General features: G+C 42.7%; 1 protein-coding gene across 17 annotated transcripts in view; it reads left to right on the top strand.

Annotated features, from left to right (window-relative positions):
• Positions 1–22,726, top strand: part of PTPRT (protein tyrosine phosphatase receptor type T) — a 614,745-nt gene that overhangs the window by 312,304 nt on the left and 279,715 nt on the right. For all 17 annotated transcript variants that reach the window (XM_081195978.1, XM_081195992.1, XM_081195980.1 and 14 more), the window contains exon 7: positions 18,885–19,178. In XM_081195978.1, coding sequence (XP_081052104.1) covers positions 18,885–19,178 — 294 coding nt within the window. The remainder of the gene's footprint in view (positions 1–18,884; positions 19,179–22,726) is intronic.

Raw genomic sequence — 22,726 nt, forward strand, 5'->3', positions numbered from 1 at the left:
GTAGCGACTCTCAGCACCGCGCTCACTCCCGATGTCGATCCGTAGCCTTTAAAAAGGCTCTTTCACGGTACCGGGGGGCGCGAAGGTGCCCACCGAGTCTCCTTGTTCTCAGGCTTCAGCGCCTGGGATTTTAGGGGTCCCCCGCTTGCCGTAGCGGGTAAGACCCGAACTTGCGAAGCAGTCCTTCTCCGGAGCTCGGAGGTAGGACCGCCATTAAGCGCTGGCACCGACCGGAAGTCCGGTTGTTGGAATTTACGCACCAAATGAAGGCAAATCTGACTTCTTTAAGGGACTTCATGAAACTTTGACGGACTATCTGGATTATAATATGATAATCATGGGAGACATGAATGGCGTGGTCTCCACTAATATGGACAAGGCACAAAGACTAACAGTCACTAAAGAAGGGAGACTCCCTAAGACTTTTTTCGAAATGACAGAAAACATGGACTTGATAGACATTTGGAGAACAAGGAACCCTCTGGAGAGAGAGGGAACCTTCTTCTCCCAAGCAATGATGACCTGGACCAGAATTGACCAAATCTGGGTTACTAGTGGATTGGCTCCAAAGATTAAGAAAGTGGAAATCTGCCCAAAAACTTGCTCCGACCATAACGCCGTGAAGATGGAGATGAAACTCACAATAACCGGTCAATTTAGATGGAGAATGAATGACACCCTCTTTCGAGATAAGGAGATTCTCACGAAGGCCCAAAAGACCTTAAAAGATTATTTTGAAATAAATTTGAGGACTGACGTGGAGAAAAGAGTGATCTGGGACGCAAGTAAAGCTGTTATGAGAGGATTTTTGATTCAACAAAATTCAATAAAGAGGAAAAAACAAAATGAGAAAAAAGAGAAGATCTTGGAAATGATAAAGGAAGGAGAGAGGAAACTAAGAACAAAACCAAAGTCTCAGGACATTTTAAGAGAGATTAAGTTATATCAAACTCAATATATGGAATTGATGAACCAAGAGATTGAATGGAAGATAAAGCAAATGAAACAAAAGACTTTTGAATCAGCAAATAAATGCGGTAAACTTTTGGCATGGCAATTGAAGAAAAGGCAGAAACTAAATACAGTTACAAGCCTAGAGGTTGATGGAAAGAGCATATCTAAACCTAATGAAATTAGAAATTGCTTTTTAAGTTATTTCAAAAAACTTTATACCCAAGGCCCGCAAAATGAAGAAGATATAGACAAATTCCTTGGAAGATATGGATTACAAAATATCTCTCAGCAAAGTAAGATGGACTTGAACCAGAGAATCTCAGAACAAGAGATAGAGGCTGCCATTCAGAATATGCAATTGGGCAAATCTCCGGGACCAGATGGACTGACTTCTAGATACTACAAATCGTTGAAGGAATGGTTGATTCAACCATTAAGAGAAGTTTGTAATGAGATCCTTGAAGGAAAAAGGGCACCTGAATCGTGGAAAGAGGCATATATCTCACTCATACCAAAGTCAGAGACTGAAAAGACCCAACTCAAGAACTACCGCCCGATATCACTCCTTAATGTGGATTACAAAATTTTTGCAGACATTTTGGCAAAAAGATTTAAAAGAGTTTTGATGGAGAAGATTCATAAGGACCAAGCAGGCTTTCTCCCTAAAAGACACCTAGCAGACAATGTAAGGAATGTAATAGACATTTTGGAAAAGCTGGAGGTGAATATAAACACTAAAGCAGTATTGATCTTTGTGGACGCGGAGAAAGCCTTTGATAATATCTCTTGGAGTTTTATGAGGAAGAATCTTCATGGGATGGGGGTAGGCCAGGGTTTTGAGAATGGTATGGCTGCAATATATTCCGAACAAAAAGCTAAGCTGATTGTAAATAATGTTGTGACTGAGGAACTTAAGATAGAAAAAGGAACTCGGCAGGGGTGCCCAATTTCCCCATTACTTTTCATTTCGGTTCTGGAGGTGTTGCTGAATATGATAAGAAATGACCAGCAGGTCAAAGGTGTGCAGGTCGGAGCTAAACATTATAAGTTAAGAGCGTATGCAGATGACCTAGTATTGACTTTGCAAGAGCCAAACACTAGTACGAAAAGGGTTTTAGAAATAATTCAACAATTTGGCCAGGTGGCTGGATTTAAGTTGAATAAACAAAAAACTAAAGTCTTAGGGAAAAACCTAACAGATATGGAAAAGGAGAAATTTCAGGAGGAAACAGGTTTGACAGTGGTTAAGAAAGTCAAATATCTAGGGGTTTATTTAACACCTAAGAATGTTAATTTGTATAAGGACAATTATGAAAAATGTTGGTCAGAGATCAAAAAAGATCTAGAAATATGGTCAAATCTGAAATTGTCAATGTTAGGCCGAATTGCAGTAATTAAAATGAATGTATTGCCTAGAATGTTATTTTTGTTTCAGACCTTGCAGATTCTTGACAAGATGGAATGTTTTAAGAGGTGGCACAAAGACATTTCGAAATTTGTCTGGCAGGGCAAAAAGCCCCGAATTAAATTCAAAATACTGACTGACGCTAAAGAAAGAGGGGGTTTTGCCCTGCCGGACCTAAAATTGTACTATGAGGCAGCAGCGTTCTGCTGGCTGAAAGAATGGATGCTCCTCGAGAACACGGACATCTTGGATCTGGAAGGCTTCAATAATGCTTTTGGTTGGCATGCATATCTTTGGTATGACAAGGTTAACAGTACCTTTAAAAATCACATTGTTAGAAAAGCATTAATTAATGTTTGGATAAGATACAAAGATTTATTGGAAAATAAAACCCCTAGATGGGTGTCACCAGTGGAGGCTAAAGCAGTGAAGAAACTCAATATGGAGGTCGGATGGCCGAAGTATTGGGAAATTTTAGAACAGGATGGAGACAAGTTTAAACTACAAAGTCAGGAGAAATTGAAGCACAAAGTAGAAAATTGGTTTCAATATCGCCAAATAATGGAATTCTTTAAACAGGATAGGAAAATCGGTTTCCAAGTGGAGAAATCAAAACTAGAGACCGAATTGCTAGAACCCAATACTAAGAATTTATCTAGAATGTATAACTTGCTGTTGAAATGGAACACACAGGATGAAACAGTTAAATCTGCTATGATTAAGTGGGCGCAGGATGTTGGACATAACATTATGTCAGATGACTGGGAATGGTTATGGAACACCGGTATTAAATTTACGGCATGTAATGCCTTAAAGGAAAACATTATGAAAATGGTATACAGGTGGTACATGACCCCAGTCAAGCTGGCAAAAATCTACCATTTGCCCGATAATAAATGTTGGAAATGTAAAGAGACTGAAGGTACTTTTTATCACCTTTGGTGGACATGCCCGAAGATAAAGGCCTTCTGGGAAATGATCTACAATGAAATGAAAAAGGTACTTAAATGTACATTTTCTAAAAAACCAGAGGCCTTTCTCTTGGGCATTGTCGGCCAATTGGTGACAAAGAAAGATAGAAATTTCTTTATGTATGCCACAACAGCAGCAAGAATACTCATCGCAAAGTATTGGAAGACACAAGATTTACCTACTCTGGAAGAATGGCAGATGAAAGTGATGGACTATATGACACTGGCTGAGATGACAGGCAGAATCCGTGACCAACGCAAAGAGATGGTGGAAGAAGAATGGAAAAAATTTAAAAGCTACCTTAAGGACTACTATAAACTTAACGAATGTTAAAATGTTGTGGTTGCTAGAAGTAACAGGGTACAGGGATGTAAGGTTAGATAATAAAGGAGGACTAAGACGACAGAGATTAGAAAGTAACAACTGGGAGTTGCTAGTTCAAATATGGACACTGGGATGCAGAGAGGGGGGGGTATGGGGAAGTCCAAGAAAAGAGGTTTATGAAAATATCTTTGAAATTATTTTGTATGTTTGTTTTGTTTTTTGTTTGTTTGTTTTTCTTAAAAATGCTGTAAAACCAATAAAAATTTATTAAAAAAAAAAAAAAAACATTTTACCCCTCCCACCAAAATTGCAACATAACTTTTACCCCAGCAACCCAGTGAACCAATCACTGCCCCAGGCCATCTTTAGAGACCCTGCCTGGTAACAGAGGGGTGGCTCAGCAGACCCCACCGCAACACGTGCTCTCCATGAAGGAGAACACGCTTTGCAAGACTAAGCTAGATCCCCTTCCCATTCATGCACATTTTATCAAGACTCCAATTTCCCACATCATGGTTTGAAATGAATTGCTGGAACCTGGCAAAACTTTAGCTGACTTTCATCAACTTTGGCTCCTACAATGTGTTATTTCAAGTAAACATTGCCACCAATGCTGAGCTTGAAATAAGATGTCTTGGAGCCCTGTGCAGAGGTTTATAGTGATGCAGTCCTCTAGTGAAAGTCGTAATAAAAATATGTGAGTCTTTTTCATCTCTAAAATAAAATAAAAGATTTGAAGGTTCAAGGAGATAGCCAGTAACAGACACATCATGTTTACAGTGCGTGCCATAGAAATGTCGTGTAAGAATTGCCAGCATAAATACTCCAATTCAGAGAATTCTGGCTGCTGATTGCTAAAGTGTTAAAAAGAGGAAGATGGGGGAAGGGAGAGAAAGCCCTTGGACAATAACTTAAAGTGAATGCTGAGGGGAGACTATGAAACGTTAACAGCAGGTAATAGTCATAAAACCATGTTAGTAAAGCAATACGTGAAACAGTGCTGACATCCTCTACCCCTTTGGAACAAATAACCAAGAGCCTCTAAATGTTCCCATTCTTTTCTGAAAAAAAGCTCCCTTAACATTTCAAATCCAAATGGAAGAAGTCCATCATGTGTTACAGCAGCTTTTAGCTTGTTATTTGCCCTGCAGCTATTGAGAAGGTGCCTATACAAACTTGGTTGGGTAATGTTTACTCTGCTCTCAGTGTAGAAAGCTTTCGTACTGCAGGCCTCTTCAGATGTTACGATATAAAGAATAAAGAAAACATGGGAAGCAGGGCAGGGCAGATGAGTATGCTGTCTGCATCACTTGTTGCGTGATGAGGTCCCCCAAACACCCTTACCCAAATAACTCACACATCACACATAATTTTTGTTTAAGGTTTTTGGCATAATTTTGGCCACAACTTTATTATCATACAAATCATGAGTGGTTGCTTAGGCATTGGTTATGACTAGCTGTCCTCCCCCCCCCCCCCGCCTTGGGGACAGCACTGGCTTCCGGATTCCAGTGAAAGCCAGTGTGGAGGAACAAATTCAGGGTTAACTGGAGCTGCGACACAGACCCTCAGCTTCTCCCTGCTTGCTCCTAGGGGCTTACACGGCCCAAACCCGATTCCAGGGGTTTGGACGAAAGGATGGTAAGCCCCTGAATTCCTTTAACGGAATTCCCGTGGAGCAACAGCATTGGAGGGGCAGGCACAGCCAATCCATACCCCTCCACCAACCAATTTAACCAATGCCTAACCGCCAACCTTACAAGTTGTGACGATTTGCTACGCAGTAGGCAAAACCCAAAAGGCACACACTAATCAGCCAATTGGAAAAATTCCTACCAGGCCCCCGCACCAATGCGGACGACCCCATGACAGGCATAGCAAGGTCAAAGCACAAGCCCAGCCTGGTGCAAGCAACAATAGAGAGAAGGGGGAAGGAGTGACCTCCTCTCCCTCCCTCCCCCCTTCTTTCCTTTCCTCTCACTGGTGCTCCTCCTCAGCTGCTGCCCACCTTTCTAGCAGGGTGTGGGTCTACCGCTGCTTGGCCCTCTCCATCACCCCAACCTGACTTCTCCTACCTCCTCCTCCATGCTTGAGTCTCTTCCGACGCCAGCATGGGCGAAAGGCTGGAGCTGAGGCTCAAGTTGCCTGCAGAAGCCTGCCTGCCTACATGAGTCGAGGGAAAGAGAGGAGCCAGGGGGGTGGGGGGTAAGGAGTGGGTGGGAGGCTGAATGCAGGGAACCCTCCTCAACAATGGGGGGAGGATTTGGTCTCATGAGAGTGTGTGTGCCACGCAATCCCCACCCCAGGCTGTCCTTCAGTTTGCCTGACCTGTCCCGTGTTTTGGCTGGTGAAAGGTTGCAACCCTATTGAAGGCAGTTTGATTAATTAAATTATAGAGCATAGGCCATGGGTAGGCGGACTAAGGCCTGAGGGCCGGATCTGGCCCATTCGCCTTCAAAATCCGGCCCGCAGACGGTCCGGGAATCAGCGTGTTATTACATGAGTAGAGTGTGTCTTTTTATTTAAAATGCATTTCTGGGTTATTTGTGGGGCTTAGGAATTCGTTCATTTTTCTTCTTCAAAATATAGTCTGGCCCCCCACAAGGTCTGAGGGACAGTGGACTGGCCCCTTGCTGAGAAAGTTTGCTGACCCCTGGCATCTGCCATAGGGGATGGAACAGGTACATTATCTCACAGTAGGATCCTGCACACATCCACTTGCCTCTGAGTAATCCACCTGATTTAGAATATAAAAGCAGAGTTGCCGGCTAAATTTCCAGAGCCAGCTTTGGAGAAGATGTTCAGGGACTCATTAACTTCTGCCTCGAAGGAGAGGAGAACAGAGTTTTACACGTCCCAGTTCGCTCCCCCCACCCCCCACCCAGGCTAGATTGAATTCCCATTTATTTTACTGAAATTTAAATGCATCCTTGTACTGCACTCAGTGTAAAGATTAAAGAGCACTTTCCATATATATAATGAAAGAGAGAGAACAAATATCTTTAAAGTTTTAAATATTACCAGTTGCAGTTTTAAAGACTTCCTATAGAGTTTGACCAAGCAACTATCAAAGAGTTGAGGCTTTAACCATGTCTGCGGAATATAAAGAAGGATTAATTGTAATGATGAAATTGTTAGCAGCTTGTAAACGACAGGCTTAGTTCTCCTAGAGATGAAAGATCTGTGCTCTCTATCATATTACAGCAAGTAGCTTCTAATCCTGAATCAGAGGAATCACTTTGCATAGTTTCTATAGTTGATAAGACAAAAATATAATTCAGAGCGAATGCTAATTATACACAGCTAAATTTGGTGTGAAAGAAGAATTGCCTGTGTGGGTGTTGCCAGTGCAACAATATCACAACTGTAGGAGCAAGCAAGGGACTGAGGGGCTGAGATTACAGATAAAGTAATGTTAGAAATTCTTCCATGGGTTTTGTGCAGCATGACCAGAGCATTATGCCGGTGTTGTGGTGAAGTATAACCATCTCAACAGAAGGATGCCATAGTTAAAAATGTGGAATCATACCTCATATCTATGTCAGAAAAGAAGGGATGCGGGTGGTGCTGTGGGTTAAACCACAGACCCTAGGACTTGCCGATCAGAAGGTCAGCGGGTCGAATCCCCGCGACGGGGTGAGCTCCCATTGCTCGGTCCCTGCTCCTGCCAACCTAGCAATTCGAAAGCATGTCAGAGTGCAAGTAGATAAAAAGGTACCGCTCTGGCGGGAAGCTAAACAGCGTTTCTGTGTGCTGCTCTGGTTCACCAGAAGCGGCTTAGTCATGCTGGCCACATGACCCGGAAACTGTACTTGCTCCCTCGGCCAATAAAGCGAGCTGAGCATGGCAGCCCCAGAGTCGGCCATGACTGGACCTAATGGTCAGGGGTACCTTTACCTTGGACGGCTTTTTGTCACAATAAAGTTTTGTAATACAGAAAAAAATGGTGATAAACCACATGGGTTGTTGACAGGAGAGGAAGGATTCTGGGGAAATATATGAGCTGGATTTGTTTCTGTCTGTGTGCAGGAGAAAGGAAGATGGGGGGGAGAGAGAATTTTTACTCATAATTGTTCAGCATTTTCAACTTGTTTTAAGTATGGGCTGCCTTTGATATACACTGCAATGCTACTTCCACAGTGACATATGCTATTGTTTCTTTTGGGTAGAATTAAGTGTCACACACTTCCAGCCATTCTATATGTGCAAACATTCAAGCTTGCCAGGCAGAATAATACATCCCCTCACCATTTGCAGTTCTGGGGGCTCTTCTCAGCCCCCTGAACCAATTTCAGGAGGTGGGAGAAAGAAAAGGGGGATAAGCTCCATTGTGCAAGCAGAAGTCCTTGTGCAGGTCTTCCCTTGATGGGGTTGGAGGGATGAATGCCATCCATAGTTTTCACATAGCCAGGGATATTTGTGTGCTAACATAGATTTTTGATCCAGCCTCTATTCTCTCATTTAGCATTACAAGCTCTGGTTCATGTACCCTCACGTTAAAGTTTCCAGCCAGCATAGCAATACATTTTGTCACCCTTAAATATTTACTTGGCATGGAAGTTTTTATTTCACATTTTAGAGGGGTGTTTTTAATAGGCTCTCACTGGCTACAGTGTGAAAAAGGCCTATCCAGGAAGCTCCAGCAAGTGTCTATTTAGTCTCAGACTGAAAATTATTTTGTCATATAATTTGCAAATATTATTTTGTCATAATTATAAGGACTGGATGGTTGCACTTTCTTGAAGAGCTAATATTGTACCATTTGAAACAATGAAGAATTTTGTTGGCACCATAAAAACTATTTAATTCATTATACCATAAGACCTCATGGACTTTTATCCACTTGCTCAGATGCGTGAAACTTTACCCTCTGTAGGTATAATGCATGCAGATGTAGAGAGGGGAAATTGTAAAAAGTGGAGTGCAAATAGCAAAAACATGCAAAACTTAAAGCCTGTAAATTTCAAAAGAAGCATTTGAAGTTTAAATGTATGTAAAAATATTTATTTTATTACTTAGATTCATATCCTTCCATTCATCACCTTTGCGATTCCAGAGTGGGCAAACAGAAAATTGAATATTTTAACAAAATTAAAACAAACAATTTACAATAAAACACAATATAATGCCCACAACAATGATCCTACCCTGACAATTTGTTGCAACAACATCTGACAAAATATCTCAGCAAGTTCCCACTAAAATCCTTGGAGAATAAAAATGTTTTTAATTGGTATCACAAGGTGACCAAAGATAACTCCGATCATAATTCATATGATTTATACACCCACACCCACACACCCATAGCTTGTGTGCTAGCACAGAAAAAAAGCCCAAGAAGGAAACAGATATTTTACTGGTTTCTGAATATTGCCGCTTCTGAAGTCAAATCCGTGCCCATTTATTCTTTTGCATAGACAGTAGGAAAGTATGTAATAATGACACCCATCATGCTGGAAGACAAGAATGTGAATGAACCCCTCATGCTATGATGTCTTGCGATATTGATGCCAAGATGGAGATGGACATAAAGTTGGCCTTTGGGACTGGTTCTTGTGTGTGTTTGTGTGGCACGTGGTGCTCATGAGTAAATCTGTTAGGCTAGTGGGCTGTCTGTAAACAAGTAGAGACTTATCACCCAGGGACTGTGAGGGGGGAAAATAGCATCACCCAGAATATGCAGCAGTGTTTATAGCTGTAAGTGGTGTGCTCTCACTTTCTCTTCTAGGTTTCTCCTGTAGCAAATTATTGCTAAATACCAATCTGATGGGTTTTTTGGGTTGAATCACCACTCCCCACCCATTGAGCCAGCCAGCGGTTTTTGGAAACATATTGTTATCTCCCTTATCCCCCTTCAATGGTTTAAATAACTACCACATGACTGTTCGGTACACCTTTATTATAAAACCTTAATATCCATAATTACCGCCAGAACGATGTTGTCTGCAAATCTGTCCATAGGTGCAACTATAGTTGTCACTTTCTGTGATACATAACTTGGATAAGAAATAAATTAGGGTACTGGTGGTCTATATGTTGAGACTGGAGTCCACCTATGGTGATAGTGCCAAAGCTTAAAACTATGGAGTGACAAGTTTGTTCATTTGGGTAGTAGACAGAAGGCCCTTGTTCATGTCCTGAGCTGCGCCTGTGCAGATTTGCTGCTACACAACTGTATTATAACGTTTCATCAGGTCACATAATTGCTTCTCATGTTACTCAGTGAGAAGAGGCCTATAAAATATATTGTTAGAGAGGTGCACTTAGCATTTGAGGTGCCTATGGAGTTTCCATCATGATTGATAGTATAATTGTGACTCTAGTCTTCTATTCAGAGCTCTTGCTTTCCCACTGTCTTGCCTGATACCAATCAGCATTTTCTTATGAGAATTTGTCCCTTGGCCACATTTTGCTCTGTTCTCTGAGCTGCTGCCCCTAGTTTTAATCACCTCTTGCAGTTTCTGCCACTAGCAGGATTTATGGGTGCGTGGAGATATTGTTAATTTAAAGCAATAAAGATTTGTAGGCTTTTGTATGGAGAAGAGGCACCTGCTGGAATAATGCTTCCCTCTAAGGCTTCATTTGGCATTTTCAGTGTGACACCCATTGTTGATTGGGCTGGTATCAGAATATAATGTATCATAGAGGCTAATTTTCAGAAGCAGTTTTACCTAATCTTTCTTCAGTTCTCTATAGATCTAATGATGTGCGTTAATCAGTAATTCCTAAGATTACTTATTTTCTCTTGAAATATATATCTGGCTGCTATTCTGCCATGGCTGACTATAAAAGGAAATTGCCTATTCCTGCTAAGCAGCCAAATCATTCCATTATTGACATGAATCCAAATGTTTTATACAGGGATTTGTCTACTTGACTAGTCATCATGTTCTAGCATCCCTGTTTCCACATCTTGTTATTGTTTCAAAGTGATGGATTAGCCATTATGTTGAAATGACCTGCTAAGTAGGGCTAAGACAAATGCACATTTTTTTTGTATTGTGAACTAGATCAAACATGCAAGTGTGTATATCCTGTCATAAAGCAGGGGGAATTCGTCACAATCTTAGTTGAAAGTAGCCCCTATTTAAATAATTTTCTTTCTTCTTTTAGGACATAAGATATGTCATTTGAGGCCAGAAATTCCTGTTTGAGTTCTCCCCCCAACACTATGAAATACAATATCATCATTGGAGAAAAGTTGTTGTTGTTGTTTAGTCATTTAGTCGTATCCGACTCTTCATGACCCCATGGACCAGAGCACGCCAGGCACTCCTGTCTTCCACTACCTCCCACAGTTTGGTCAAACTCATGTTGGTAGCTTCGAGAACACTATCCAACCATCTTGTCCTCTGTCGTCCCCTTCTCCTTGTGCCCTCCATCTTTCCCAACATCAGGGTCTTTTCCAGGGAGTCTTCTCTTCCCAGGAGGTGGCCATAGTACTGGAGCCTCAGCTTCAGGATCTGTCCTTCCAGGGCTGATTTCCTTAAGAATGGATAGGTTTGATCTTCTTGCAGTCCATGGGACTCTCAAGAGTCTCCTCCAGCACCATAATTCAAAAGCATCTATTTTTCGGCGATCAGCCTTCTTTATGGTCCAGCTCACACTTCCATACATCACTAGCTTTAACGATATATGGACCTTTGTTGGCAAGGTGTTGTCTCTGCAGCTGCTATAGGTCTTCCACCCTGAGGCTGGCATTGCAAATAGTGGGCAGAAACAGCAAAACATAGTATGGGATCATTTGGCAGTGGATCTTAGGTATACCATCCAACTGCATTGCAGGGAGCAACTGATCAAGGGAGAAGATCCACAACACCACACCACTATCAGCATGTTCATGATCCTATGAAGACAGCAACATTCAAGAGGCATGCAAGGCTAGTGCAAGAGAGATGTCTTTCTCTTGCTCTCATGCTTACTCCCCACCCCATGTTACAAGAAGTAGAAGCAGCTTAGGCAGCCAACCATGGATGATTTGGGGTGGGGAAAACATGGGTCCCGACCACAGAGTTCTCCTGTAATTTCACGGGCTTGGTTTTGCTTCCATCAAATGAGAAATAAGAGTTACAGCTTTTTAAAAATTCCTCAGTAGTGAATGGGAGAGAACAAAGCCATATTTTTCTTTAAGTGGACTTAGTCCTCGAATGAAGTTTGGCAGCTTCCAAAGTGCTTTGGACCAAGACAAAATATTTTCTTAAGTGGCAGTCAGTATCTACTGAAATTAGTCAGGAAGAACTTTTTGACATTAAGAGCTGCTAGACAATGGAACAGGCTCCCTCAGGAGGTGGTGGACTCTCCTCCCTTGGAGGTTTTTAAGCAGAGGTTGGATGGCCAACAGTCATGGATGCTTTATATGAGATTCCTGTATTGCAGGAGAGTGAATGAGATGACCCTCAGGGTCCTTTCCAACTCTATGATTCTATGATCTTGTGGTTGGAAACATCCCTATCAGTAATCAGGAGGTCCTGTTTTCATGCATACAGCTGTTTTATTGACTCATTGAAAAGCTGGCTATATCTATAGAAAAGCTTTAAGTGCAATTTATACATACACTTTACACATGTTTTCCCTATGATTATCAAGGAACGGGGGTATGGGGTACCCAGCCATCTGTAAAGATTGTGCATATGTCTGTTTTATCACTTGTACTTACAATGGGAAATTGCTGGTGGAAGTTGATTCTCAGTGTCTATAAAATGCACATAATAGAATACATTTGCATATTCTTTACACATGAGATTGCGTGTGTGAGGTTCATCTGCTTTCCACTTTACTAATGTAGGGAAAAAAGTATCATTTATGCAATGCCCCCTTAGATGGATGATTCAGCAGCTAAAATACAGGATCTGGATTGAACCTTGAATTTCATCTTTTCCAAATTGGTGCCCCACTTTGAAATTACTGGTGGTAGACTTGGAGCTGCAGTGTGCTTTGCCTTGCCAGCACTTTGCTAGTTTGTTTTGCTCCGTCTTTTGTTGTGCTTTACTCATTTGCAGTGATAGTGCTGCAGCTGTCTCTCAGCGAAATAGAAAGCAAAACAAACATTTTAGCAGGTTCCTTAGCATGTCCTCCTTGCATTTTGGAGGGGATAGATTGCTAGAAAACCCATTTCATTGAACAGGTGGTAGGCCTGTTGCCTATCCAAGAACAATGCAATAGATTCAGCTACCAGCCTGGCATTCTTCCAAAGTTTTATAAATTAGAGGCCTTTCAGAGGGGCATTTTTATTATGGTGACCTGGCTAACTCAGTTTTAATCCCTGTAGTAAATAACATTGCTTAAAATACATTTAGAATTAATTATTGAGGAGGACAATTAAGGATAATTAAGATAGCATTTTCAGAACAAGAGCAGGCAGTTCATCTGTATACTGTGCAAGATAAAGGCCATCAGCAAGTGGACCTGTTGCAGTTTTTTGAGATTATAGCTTTATTTTAATATATTATGTGATAAAATGCAAGTGTAAATGCTTAATTACGATTCAGTTAATGTCAGTGTTAACTCCATACTTGTCTTCAGTGGCACTGAAAATTTGCTCTAGCAAATCACTTAAATAGAAGATTTCATTACTTACTGAAATGCATGGCACTTTAAGAAATTACAAGCATATTGCTATTTCAAGTGAGTACCGGTAAGTCAGTTATTAGGTAGACTTGCCACCTATAGATTCTTCTATGTTAGTGAAGCCAGGTCAGTTTCTATTGGTACATCATCAAATTTTGATTTATTTATTTTTTAATGTGACTGTTACCTGTGGGAACTTCTGCACCTCTGAATATTTTTGCACCTTGTTTATTTTTTTAACATAATATGTGTACCACTCAATTGTAATAAAAAGCCCTCTAAACAGTTTACAAAAATCTAAAACGAAACATGAAAATTCTTGAATAAAAATTAGTTAAAACCAGGTATTTAAAAGCATTTGAAAGATTACTAAAACCAACAGATGCTGAGATATGAGCTTGTTCCGCATCCAGTGCAAAGTCTGTCTGCCGGTACCCCATTTTTGTCTTAGGAAGTTCCATTCCTTGCCACTTGCCTCAGCTGCTTCCTCTTCCCTCTCCTCGCTCAAATATTACCACCATCTCAGAGTGGGCTAGGTGAAAAAGAGTAGGTGAGTTGCCCATGAAGCCCCTCTCCCCATTTGTTGAATAATAAAACACATGGACACCAGTATTTGGGGTTAATGGGATGATTAAGGCCACAACTTTATTGGTTACAGAATGTGAGTGGTATTGGCTTAGGCCCTGTAATTGAACCAACTATATCTGACTCCTGCCTGCCATGCAGGTAGTCTATTAAGAGTCAACCACCAGTAAGGGGAGCCCCATTGATGTACATCAACTGAGGCCCCCCCCCCAGGGTCCCTGTTGGGGTCGTGGCATGGCCCTAGCCCATACTCAGGCTTCAGACAAGATCCACACACCCAAATCCCTTTAACAGGATACCTTTAAAGAGGAGGGGCAGGTGGGCGGCTGCTTAAATCGCCCAAGCCACGCCCCAGGTTTACTGGATTGGTCGGCCATGGAGCCGGGGGCTGCCTGCAACGCTGGTGGCATCGCCACGCCCCCCCCCCCATGCACAGGGAGAGTGTGTGGCCTGCCTGCAACACCGCCTCCCCCCCCCCCCAGGGAGGGAGAGCGACTCTAGCAGCTGTCATTTTCACCTACCATCGCTTCCTCCTCTTTGCCACCACTGGACACAAGGGAAAGATATGTGATGGCCACGTTAAATTGCATGTGCTAATAAACCATGAGTTTCTTTCATTCTCAATGGATGCATGCACTTTAAAAAAAAATAGAAATACTTTAGATAAAAATATCATTTGGGGGGTGGGAGGGAAAGGAAGTAATGATGGCAGGAGAGAGAGGAACTAACTTTCCTTCACTAGCAGTTGGCAGGAGAGAAAAATATATACACAGTACTGTAAATGGCCAAGCTGTTTATTCTTCACCCCCCCCCCCCTCAGTTGGTTGGCAACTTTCTGGTTACTCATTTGGAAGTATAGAACTCTCATTATCATTATTCATGGCTCAATTAGCCATATTCATTATCTCTGTGTGTAGGTCTAGGTTTGTATAACCTCATGTAAACAGCACTCTTTTTTCTGATCTAATTATCTGACTATATATATATATATATATATATATTACTTAGCATGCTTATTTTAGTCTTGCTCTCTAGAGGTTCTTAGCTTGTCATTGTCTGCTTCTCTCCTGCCCCCAACTCCACACACTGAATGTGATCGTGGTTTTGGGCGTCAAATATAAGTAAGCATAAATGATTCAAAGAGATTTGCCTGATCTCAGGCTTGACAGTAGATAATACATATCAGCTCTGTGTCTGTGTATAGGAAGACTTTGTCTCTAGTCTACCCAGGATATTTATTTATTTATATTTTATTTATTTATTACTTTTCTATACTACCCTTCACCCAATGATCATAGGGAAGTTTACAACATAAAAACACAAAAAATACATAATATAGTAACAAACAAAACAATAAGACACACACCCCAACACACAGCGTTTAAAAGGCCATATATTATTTTATTAGCTAAAGGCATGAGAGAAGAGGAATGTTTTTCCCTGGCACCTAAAGATATGTAATGAAGGCTTCAGGTGAGCTTCCCTGGGGAGAGCATTCCACAAAGGGGTGCCACTGCAAAAAAAAGGTATGTTCTCATGTTGCCACCCTCCAGACTCTCTAGAGCAGGGCATACGAAGAAGGGCCCCTGATGATGATCTCAGAGTCTGGGTTGGTTCATATAGTGAGAGGTGGTCCTTGAGGATATTGGATCTTACAGGGGTCATTGCAACTTACAGGGAACATTTGAAATCCCATCTGACATAGTGATGGGCATTTTCGGTGTTAGCATGGGATAGATGTGAAGAGGCATGTTATGCGAAGATGCTGACTCCCTCATATTGGATTAGCCACAGAAAACAGAGCCAGTGTGTTGTAGTGGTTAGAGAGCTGGCTGTTGAATTTCTATACCTCTCACTGTGCAGATATGTAGGATTGGTTCATCACATGTCTGTGTTATGCATTCCAGCACCGACTGTTGGAATCAGGGGAGCGGATGTTTACTGTACTCTGTTTCCATTTGGTTTTGCTTTCACTTCTGACTTCTGTCTGAGGAAGACCAGAGAGAAGAGACATGTTTTCTTTTGTTCTGCCTTACGCTTAATAAAGCTTTAATGCTTACAACCTTTAAATGCTTTAAAGCTTTAATGCTTACAACCTCAGCCTAGCTCTGACTGCATTTATCTCTGCTGGACTCTGAATATGTGCTCAGTGTCTCCAAGACATGAGTCCTTATAAATCGTTGGGGAAGGTGATTCAGAACTCCCTAGAGCTACACGCTGATGGGAGAGACAGGCTGGAATCGTTCCTGTTGTATGCCTGGGGGTCGTCCTTCCCCCTGCTGACCTGACACTGGCTCGGGGCCTAGGAAAACAGATTCAAATCCCTACTTGGCCATGTAGCCTTGGGCTAGTCATCTTCTCTCAGGCTAATGTGGTCCACAGGGTTGTTCAATAAAATATTTTTTTTTTTTTGCACAAAATCTACTCATCCAGTATTTTGAGTCACTGAGATGCCAATTGCACCTGTGAATGTCTGCAAGCAACCAGTGCCTTAGTAGATGGACTTAATGGCAGCTCTCAAAGATTTTTGGATATCAATTCTCAGGGCCAGCCCACCTATTAGGCATGGTAAGGTGGTTGCTTCAGCATGGCAGGCTCCCAGAGGCACTGCAGCCCTCCATCTGCTGGGCACTCATGACCCACTGTTGGGTGTTCACTGCTGCTGCTGCTGCGTGCTCTCCTCCTCCTCCTCCAGCTCCTGTGCAGTCACCACTGCGGTCACTTCACCTCTTCTATGGCCTACCAACTGCTGTGCCTCCTCCTCCTCTGTCTGGAGGTGGGCTGGGAAAGCCCCAGTGTGCTGAGGGCAAGGAGCATGGCAGCAGGCGGCTTGCAGTGGAGGGGACATGACCGTGGCAGGGTGTGGATGCAGCAGCAGAGGAGGAACAGGAGGTAGAAGTGAGCATGCAGTGGTGGTAAACATTGGAGTGACAAACACTGGAGTGACAAACTGGAGACTGGGGAGGGGTGTAACACTGGGAGGTGCCTCCAAGGGCAGGAGGTGGTATTGAGGTGTGGGGTTGCCTCTGGCAGCAAAACATCCCATCCATTTTTCTCTGTTCACAGAAAGATCTTAGCAAAATGTGTTGTTGAGGGTTTCCCTCAACATTTCTGGGGCAAAATGTTGTGGGCCTCCTTCAAAAGAATAACTGAAGTCCCCAGATTTAATGGTTGGTTCAATACCAAGCTATCCATATGAGAGGCAAGCTCACACCTGTCTGTAGCCTGTGAGATATGCTGACCAACATTCAGTCACAAGCCTCCATTCTAATATGAAAATTTTGCAGCTGATGAACAGTTAGTGCTATGCAAAGAGTGCTGTCCAATGGGGCAGTATATACCATGCAACACGGCATAAATTCTGTGTATGTTTATTGATGAAGACATATATGTGGTGGGGAAACTGAAGCTAGCCTAGCAACTCAAAACCAAAGCCAGACTTGTTGAGAAACTGTTGATACATTTATAATGTTCTGAATGGAATATTACAAATTGATAGCATCTTTTGCAGTGTCCCACTGGCAGCGGCGTAGCGTGAGTTGTCAGCACCCGGGGCAACGCAAGTAATTTGCGCCCCCTAACCCGGGGCAAGGCAAGTAATTTGCGCCCCCCCAACCCCTAACCTGCGAGTTGCCGCTGGCGCTGCCGCGCAAACAACGCTGCTTGCCCGGAGGAGGATGGAGGCAGAAGCAGCCGCCGCCTGTGGCTGGGCCGAGGGGATGGCGGCGGCGGCAGGGTGCAGAGGCTGCCCATGCCTGGCCAGGCGTCGGTGGCGGCGTCGGCGCTGCTGCAGTGGCTGCTCCTCCTGCGAGCAGTGAGCGGAGCGCAGCCACAGCGACGGCGGGGGGCACGCGCGCTAGGGCGCAAGGCTGGCGGTGGCGGCGGGGAGCCCAGCGGAGGAAGGAACTTGTCCCTTCCCTCTGGACTCGCGCCCCCCCCAGATGTTGCGCCCGGTGCGGTCGGCACCCCTGGCACCCCCCACGCCACGCCACTGCCCACTGGCCAGAGTGTTCACTCAGAACAACCTGACTCTGGCTCATGCATTCAAAAAAAAAAAAAAAAAGCCAACCAACCAACCAAAACCCCCGGAGTTCTTTGTCCACAAACCCAGAAGTGTCAACAGCAACTTTTTGAATAAGTGATGCATTGAGACTTTCCAGGACAGAGTAAGAAACAAAATCAAAACAAACCAAACTAGTAAAGAGAACTTCCAGAGAAAATGAAAAGAATGTCTTAATAATGTCCATTTCATTTAATGTTTTCAGTCCCACAAACTACAGACAATACTTTGAAGGTTCACAAAGTATAAATGGATTGCCAATAAAATAGCAATAATAAAAATGATCAGGGCAGCGACTGTAGATGTTATATTGATTTTATCAAAGGGTGCTGAAGAGATGTGCTTTTATTAACTTACTCTCTATTTTTCCACAAAAGTAACAGTATCTGATTCATATCTCCTAATGCTGTAATAGAGATCTTTCTTATGGAATCCATAAGCATTTTGAAGGCTTAGCTAAGTGCCCTTGAATATGAAGTTGCAAAACTTTTCTTGTTCTTGATTCGCATGGAGTGAACATGATGCATTAACAATGGTGACATTGTTGGCAACTACTCTGTTGTAGACTGAAGAGTACCTTTTCCATGATGCTGTTTCATATGGATTCTTTCCTCCACCCTCTATTTTAAGAACACTTTTAAGGACAAATGCGAACCCATATGGGGCTGGCAAGGTACTTGGATATGCTTCAGAGGACCTGATCATCTGTAAGGCTGATTCAGCTGACAGGCACAAGAGATGTGGCTTTTTCCATGATGGGACACCCCCCCCCTAAAAAAGCCTTCTTTATAAAGAAACAGGGTTCATCTGAACTCTTTCTTCAAAATAAAGCAGTATTGATTGTCTCGTTAGCATGTGAAATTTGGCTGCCCATTTTAATGTTGGTGTCATGGATAGTAATCTCTCTGTATAACTCTTGTGTGTTGTTTACTGCTCCCATTGCATAATGACAACCCATCTACTCCCCACCACCAAGAGCCTGTCACCCACAAATATCTCCATTCTTCTTGCTTGCAGAACCTCCCACACCTATTGCACCTCCAGAACTTCTAGCAGTTGGAGCCACCTATCTATGGATCAAGCCAAATGCCAACTCCATCATTGGAGATGGACCTATCATCCTGAAAGAGGTGGAGTACCGTACGACCAATGGGAACTGGGCTGAAACCCACATTGTTGATTCACCCAATTACAAGTTATGGCATCTAGACCCCGATGTGGAGTATGAGATCAGAGTGCTTCTTACCAGACCTGGAGAAGGAGGAACTGGACCTCCTGGACCTCCGCTCACAACAAGAACAAAATGTGCAGGTAAGTCATATTGATTTTAAGACTCTGTGAGTGTCATACAAACAGGGGCATGTTATGGTAAAGGCTGATTTTCTGTTGACCAAATAATCAGATGTAGTATATGGCCCAAGTAAGTTCCTCCACTCTTATTGTACTTCCCCTGCCTGCTGCATATTTCCTGCCCCTCATTTTTTTAAAAAAGAGGATATGTATTTCATTGTACAGTGGTGCCTCACAAGACGAAAAGAATCCGTTCTGTGATTCTCTTCGTCTAGCGGTTTTTTCGTCTTGCGAAGCAAGCCCACTGACGGATTAGCGGATTAGCGCTATTAGCGCTATTATTAGCGCTATTAGCGGCTTTTAGCGGCTTATCTGCTGATCGGATCAGCTGATAAGCGGCTTAGCGACTTAGAAAAAGGGGGGGGGACCAGCAGGAACTTGCAAGACATTTTCGTCTTGCGAAGCAAGCCCATAGGAGATTCATTTTGCGAAGCACCTCCAAAACGGAAAACTCTTTCATCTAGCGAGTTTTCCGTCTTGCGAGGCATTCGTCTTGCGGGGCACCACTGTATTTGCTTATGACCTTATGCCCATCCCTATCCCATAAGTTCAGGTTGTTTTATAATCAGTGCTTTTTTTCTAAAAAAATTAAAAATGTTTAGGGGTACTCTCATTTTCTTACTCGTATTGAAATACTGCCCATCAATGAGACCAAACTTAGATTCACAAACAAATTAGGGGTATGCGTACCGCTGCACCCTCCCAAAAAAGCACTGTTTATGATATATTGAAAAGTTTAAAATATATGAATTGTGGTACAATATAAATGACTCTGCTTTGTAATCACATTGGTGTATTCCATTTTGATTTGTGCACACACACACACACAGAGTCACTCACATAATGTGAGAAGGAACACATGGCAATGTAAGTGATGTGGGTTGCTCTTTTCTTATATATCCTTCAAAAAAGAATCGGGAATCATTGGGTCTCAACACTGAAGTCAGAGAACAGGCGTTTTGACCAGAGTTTTTCATTGTACTTCTACTTCTTGGAGGGCTCTTTCAAGAGTCTTCTCATTGTGATGGGACTTATGTAAGAAGAGTCGGTCCAGGTCATGTATGATACACTGCATAATACAACACGGTTAAATCAGCTTGTCCTCTGGCGTATCAATATACTGTTTCTGAATTTATGGTTTCTGTGTAGAAAACTGATAGTGGGACTGCAACATTGTACTCTAATGGACACATTTGCCTTACTGCATAGGGTTTATGGACAGTTTTATGGATGAACATGAAGGACAAAACAATGGGGCTTCTTCTGCTACCTTTTCATTGTTATGTCAGTAGTACTAGTAGCATGAGAATTTGGAGAGTTGCGGTGTAACACCAAGCACTGTAAGCGGGCCCTTGCAAGGGGGGGGAGGGGCAGCTAGGTACACTTGTCCTGGGCCTCAGAGGGCAAAGCCAGTTGGAGCAGTGTGTGGGGCTTCCAGGGTTCTGTTGGACTTAGGCTGTCATGCCAAGCACACCCCGTGCCTCCCAGTCAACCAGGGACTCCCAACCCTGGGCCTCAGACAAGCTCTACATGGGCCTGACTATAAACATACATTCAGAATATGCACTGTCTTGCTTTACATGTTGTGGTATGTCAGACTATGGTTTCCTGGGACCACACGAACGTGCAGGCTACTTAAGAGATTCTTGTAACCACTCTGCTCATCCCTGGCCTTTTTTGCTCTCACACTAAGCTAAGCTAAGCCAAACTAAAGCCAAGGTTTGGTTTGGTTCAGTATACCATCTGAACCAGACTCATGTTTAATCACTCTCCTCCCTAACCACATGGGGCAGCCAAGAATAAACCTTTACAGTCATACCTTGGGTTGAATATGCTTCATGTTGAGCGCGTTCGAGTTGCACTCCGCTGCAACATGGAAGTAACGGGTTACTTCCAGGTTTTGCTGCTTGCGCAGATGCTCAAAATGACATCACGCACATGTGCAGAAGCGGCAAAAAGCAACACGTGCGTGCGCAGACATGCCGTCGCTAGTCACGTTTGCTTCTGGATGTGAACGGGGCTCCGGAATGGATTCCGTTCATATCCAGAGGTACCACTGTATATTTTTTGGAGAAGACAGTGAGAAGTGATTCACACTGTTTTTGAGTAGGCTATCATCTCTATAGTGGCACTCCATAAAAGAATGATGGAGACAGTAACAGCCAGAGCTCTGTGAAGCAGGTGACTTTTTAAAAAGTGTTTAAATAATCATTTGCAAAATAAAAAGGGTGGGGGAGGTGAAAAGCTTCCCTTCCCCAGTGCAAACCCACTTCTCATATTGGTGGATGAATTGTAGGCCTTGAAAGGTCACCCAAAGGGGCACCCTCAACAGGCAGTGGATGGCTGGATGGGCTAGTTGAATTGACTGTAGACACTTCTGCCCTCAACTTAAACTCTGTGAAAACTTTGGGCCAGATCTTGCTTCATTGGTGGTCTTGGACTATAGCTCAGGTCTTTCCTCTTAGCACCCAGGTGTGGGTTGTTGTTGTTGTTTTGCTTTTGTTTTAATGTATTACAGGCAGTAATCAGCAGGTGGCTTTCAGAAGCTAGAGGGGAAGACAGGTTTTCTGTCGTTGTTGCTGGTGGTGTGAGAGGCACACAAAAAAAGTGAAAAAAATAAACTATCATCCCAACAGGCTCGTTATCTGAGAACATGCCAGTCTCATCTTCTGTAAATCCTCCAACGATGAAGTCACTGTCAAATCCTACAGCCTGAAGCCAAATTTTGTGTTGTAAAAGATTGTTTCAAATGACTCTGGTGGAAAACAGAGTGATTCTGAAAAGTCAAAGCTGCTAGAGATGGGAGGCTGGTTGCTTTATGAAACAGGATACTTGTGGCTGAGACTTGGTTGCCAATCACAGCTCACAGTTTCTAATGTGAGACTTCACTATTCACAAGAGCTGACAGTTAAATGACAGGATGTGCATGCCCTATGAAGTAATCTGATATGATACTCTGCATCTGCTGGGCTTCGTGCACCTTCCATTTTAGTGTCGAATCTCACCCGCCCCCCAAAGTATTTAATGCTGCCCTAAGTTGGGCCATAAAAGGGAGAATTTCCAGCATTTGTCTGGTTCTCATAGAGAAGAAAACCCATGGTTCAACATTTGTTTTACTGTAAAGGAAACATTTATAAGAATATTGAATTACAGAAAAACTACAAGAATTTCAAATCTCACACTTACTCAAATCTCAGAGTTTTCTAGAGGAAACACAAATTTGCCCACTCTTAATAAGAGAGCAATCCAGATAAATTAATAAAGGTTTTACTGTTGTAACAATTGTTTTCTCAAAAACTATCTTCTGTATCATGAAAATAAATAAAAACAGAGTAATAATAATAATAATAATAATAATAATAATAATAATAATAGTTTTTATGTTGTCACCAACAACATTTGGATGTAGCCCACCTTTGCACAGGCTAACTAGCATGGGTACAGTTAAATATTAAATTGGGTGGTGGAAAACAGTCACGTAGACAGTAATAGATAATTGACATTTGCTC

This window comes from Podarcis bocagei (genome assembly GCF_964188305.1).
Source record: "Podarcis bocagei genome assembly, chromosome: 5".
Lineage (NCBI taxonomy): Eukaryota > Metazoa > Chordata > Lepidosauria > Squamata > Lacertidae > Podarcis > Podarcis bocagei.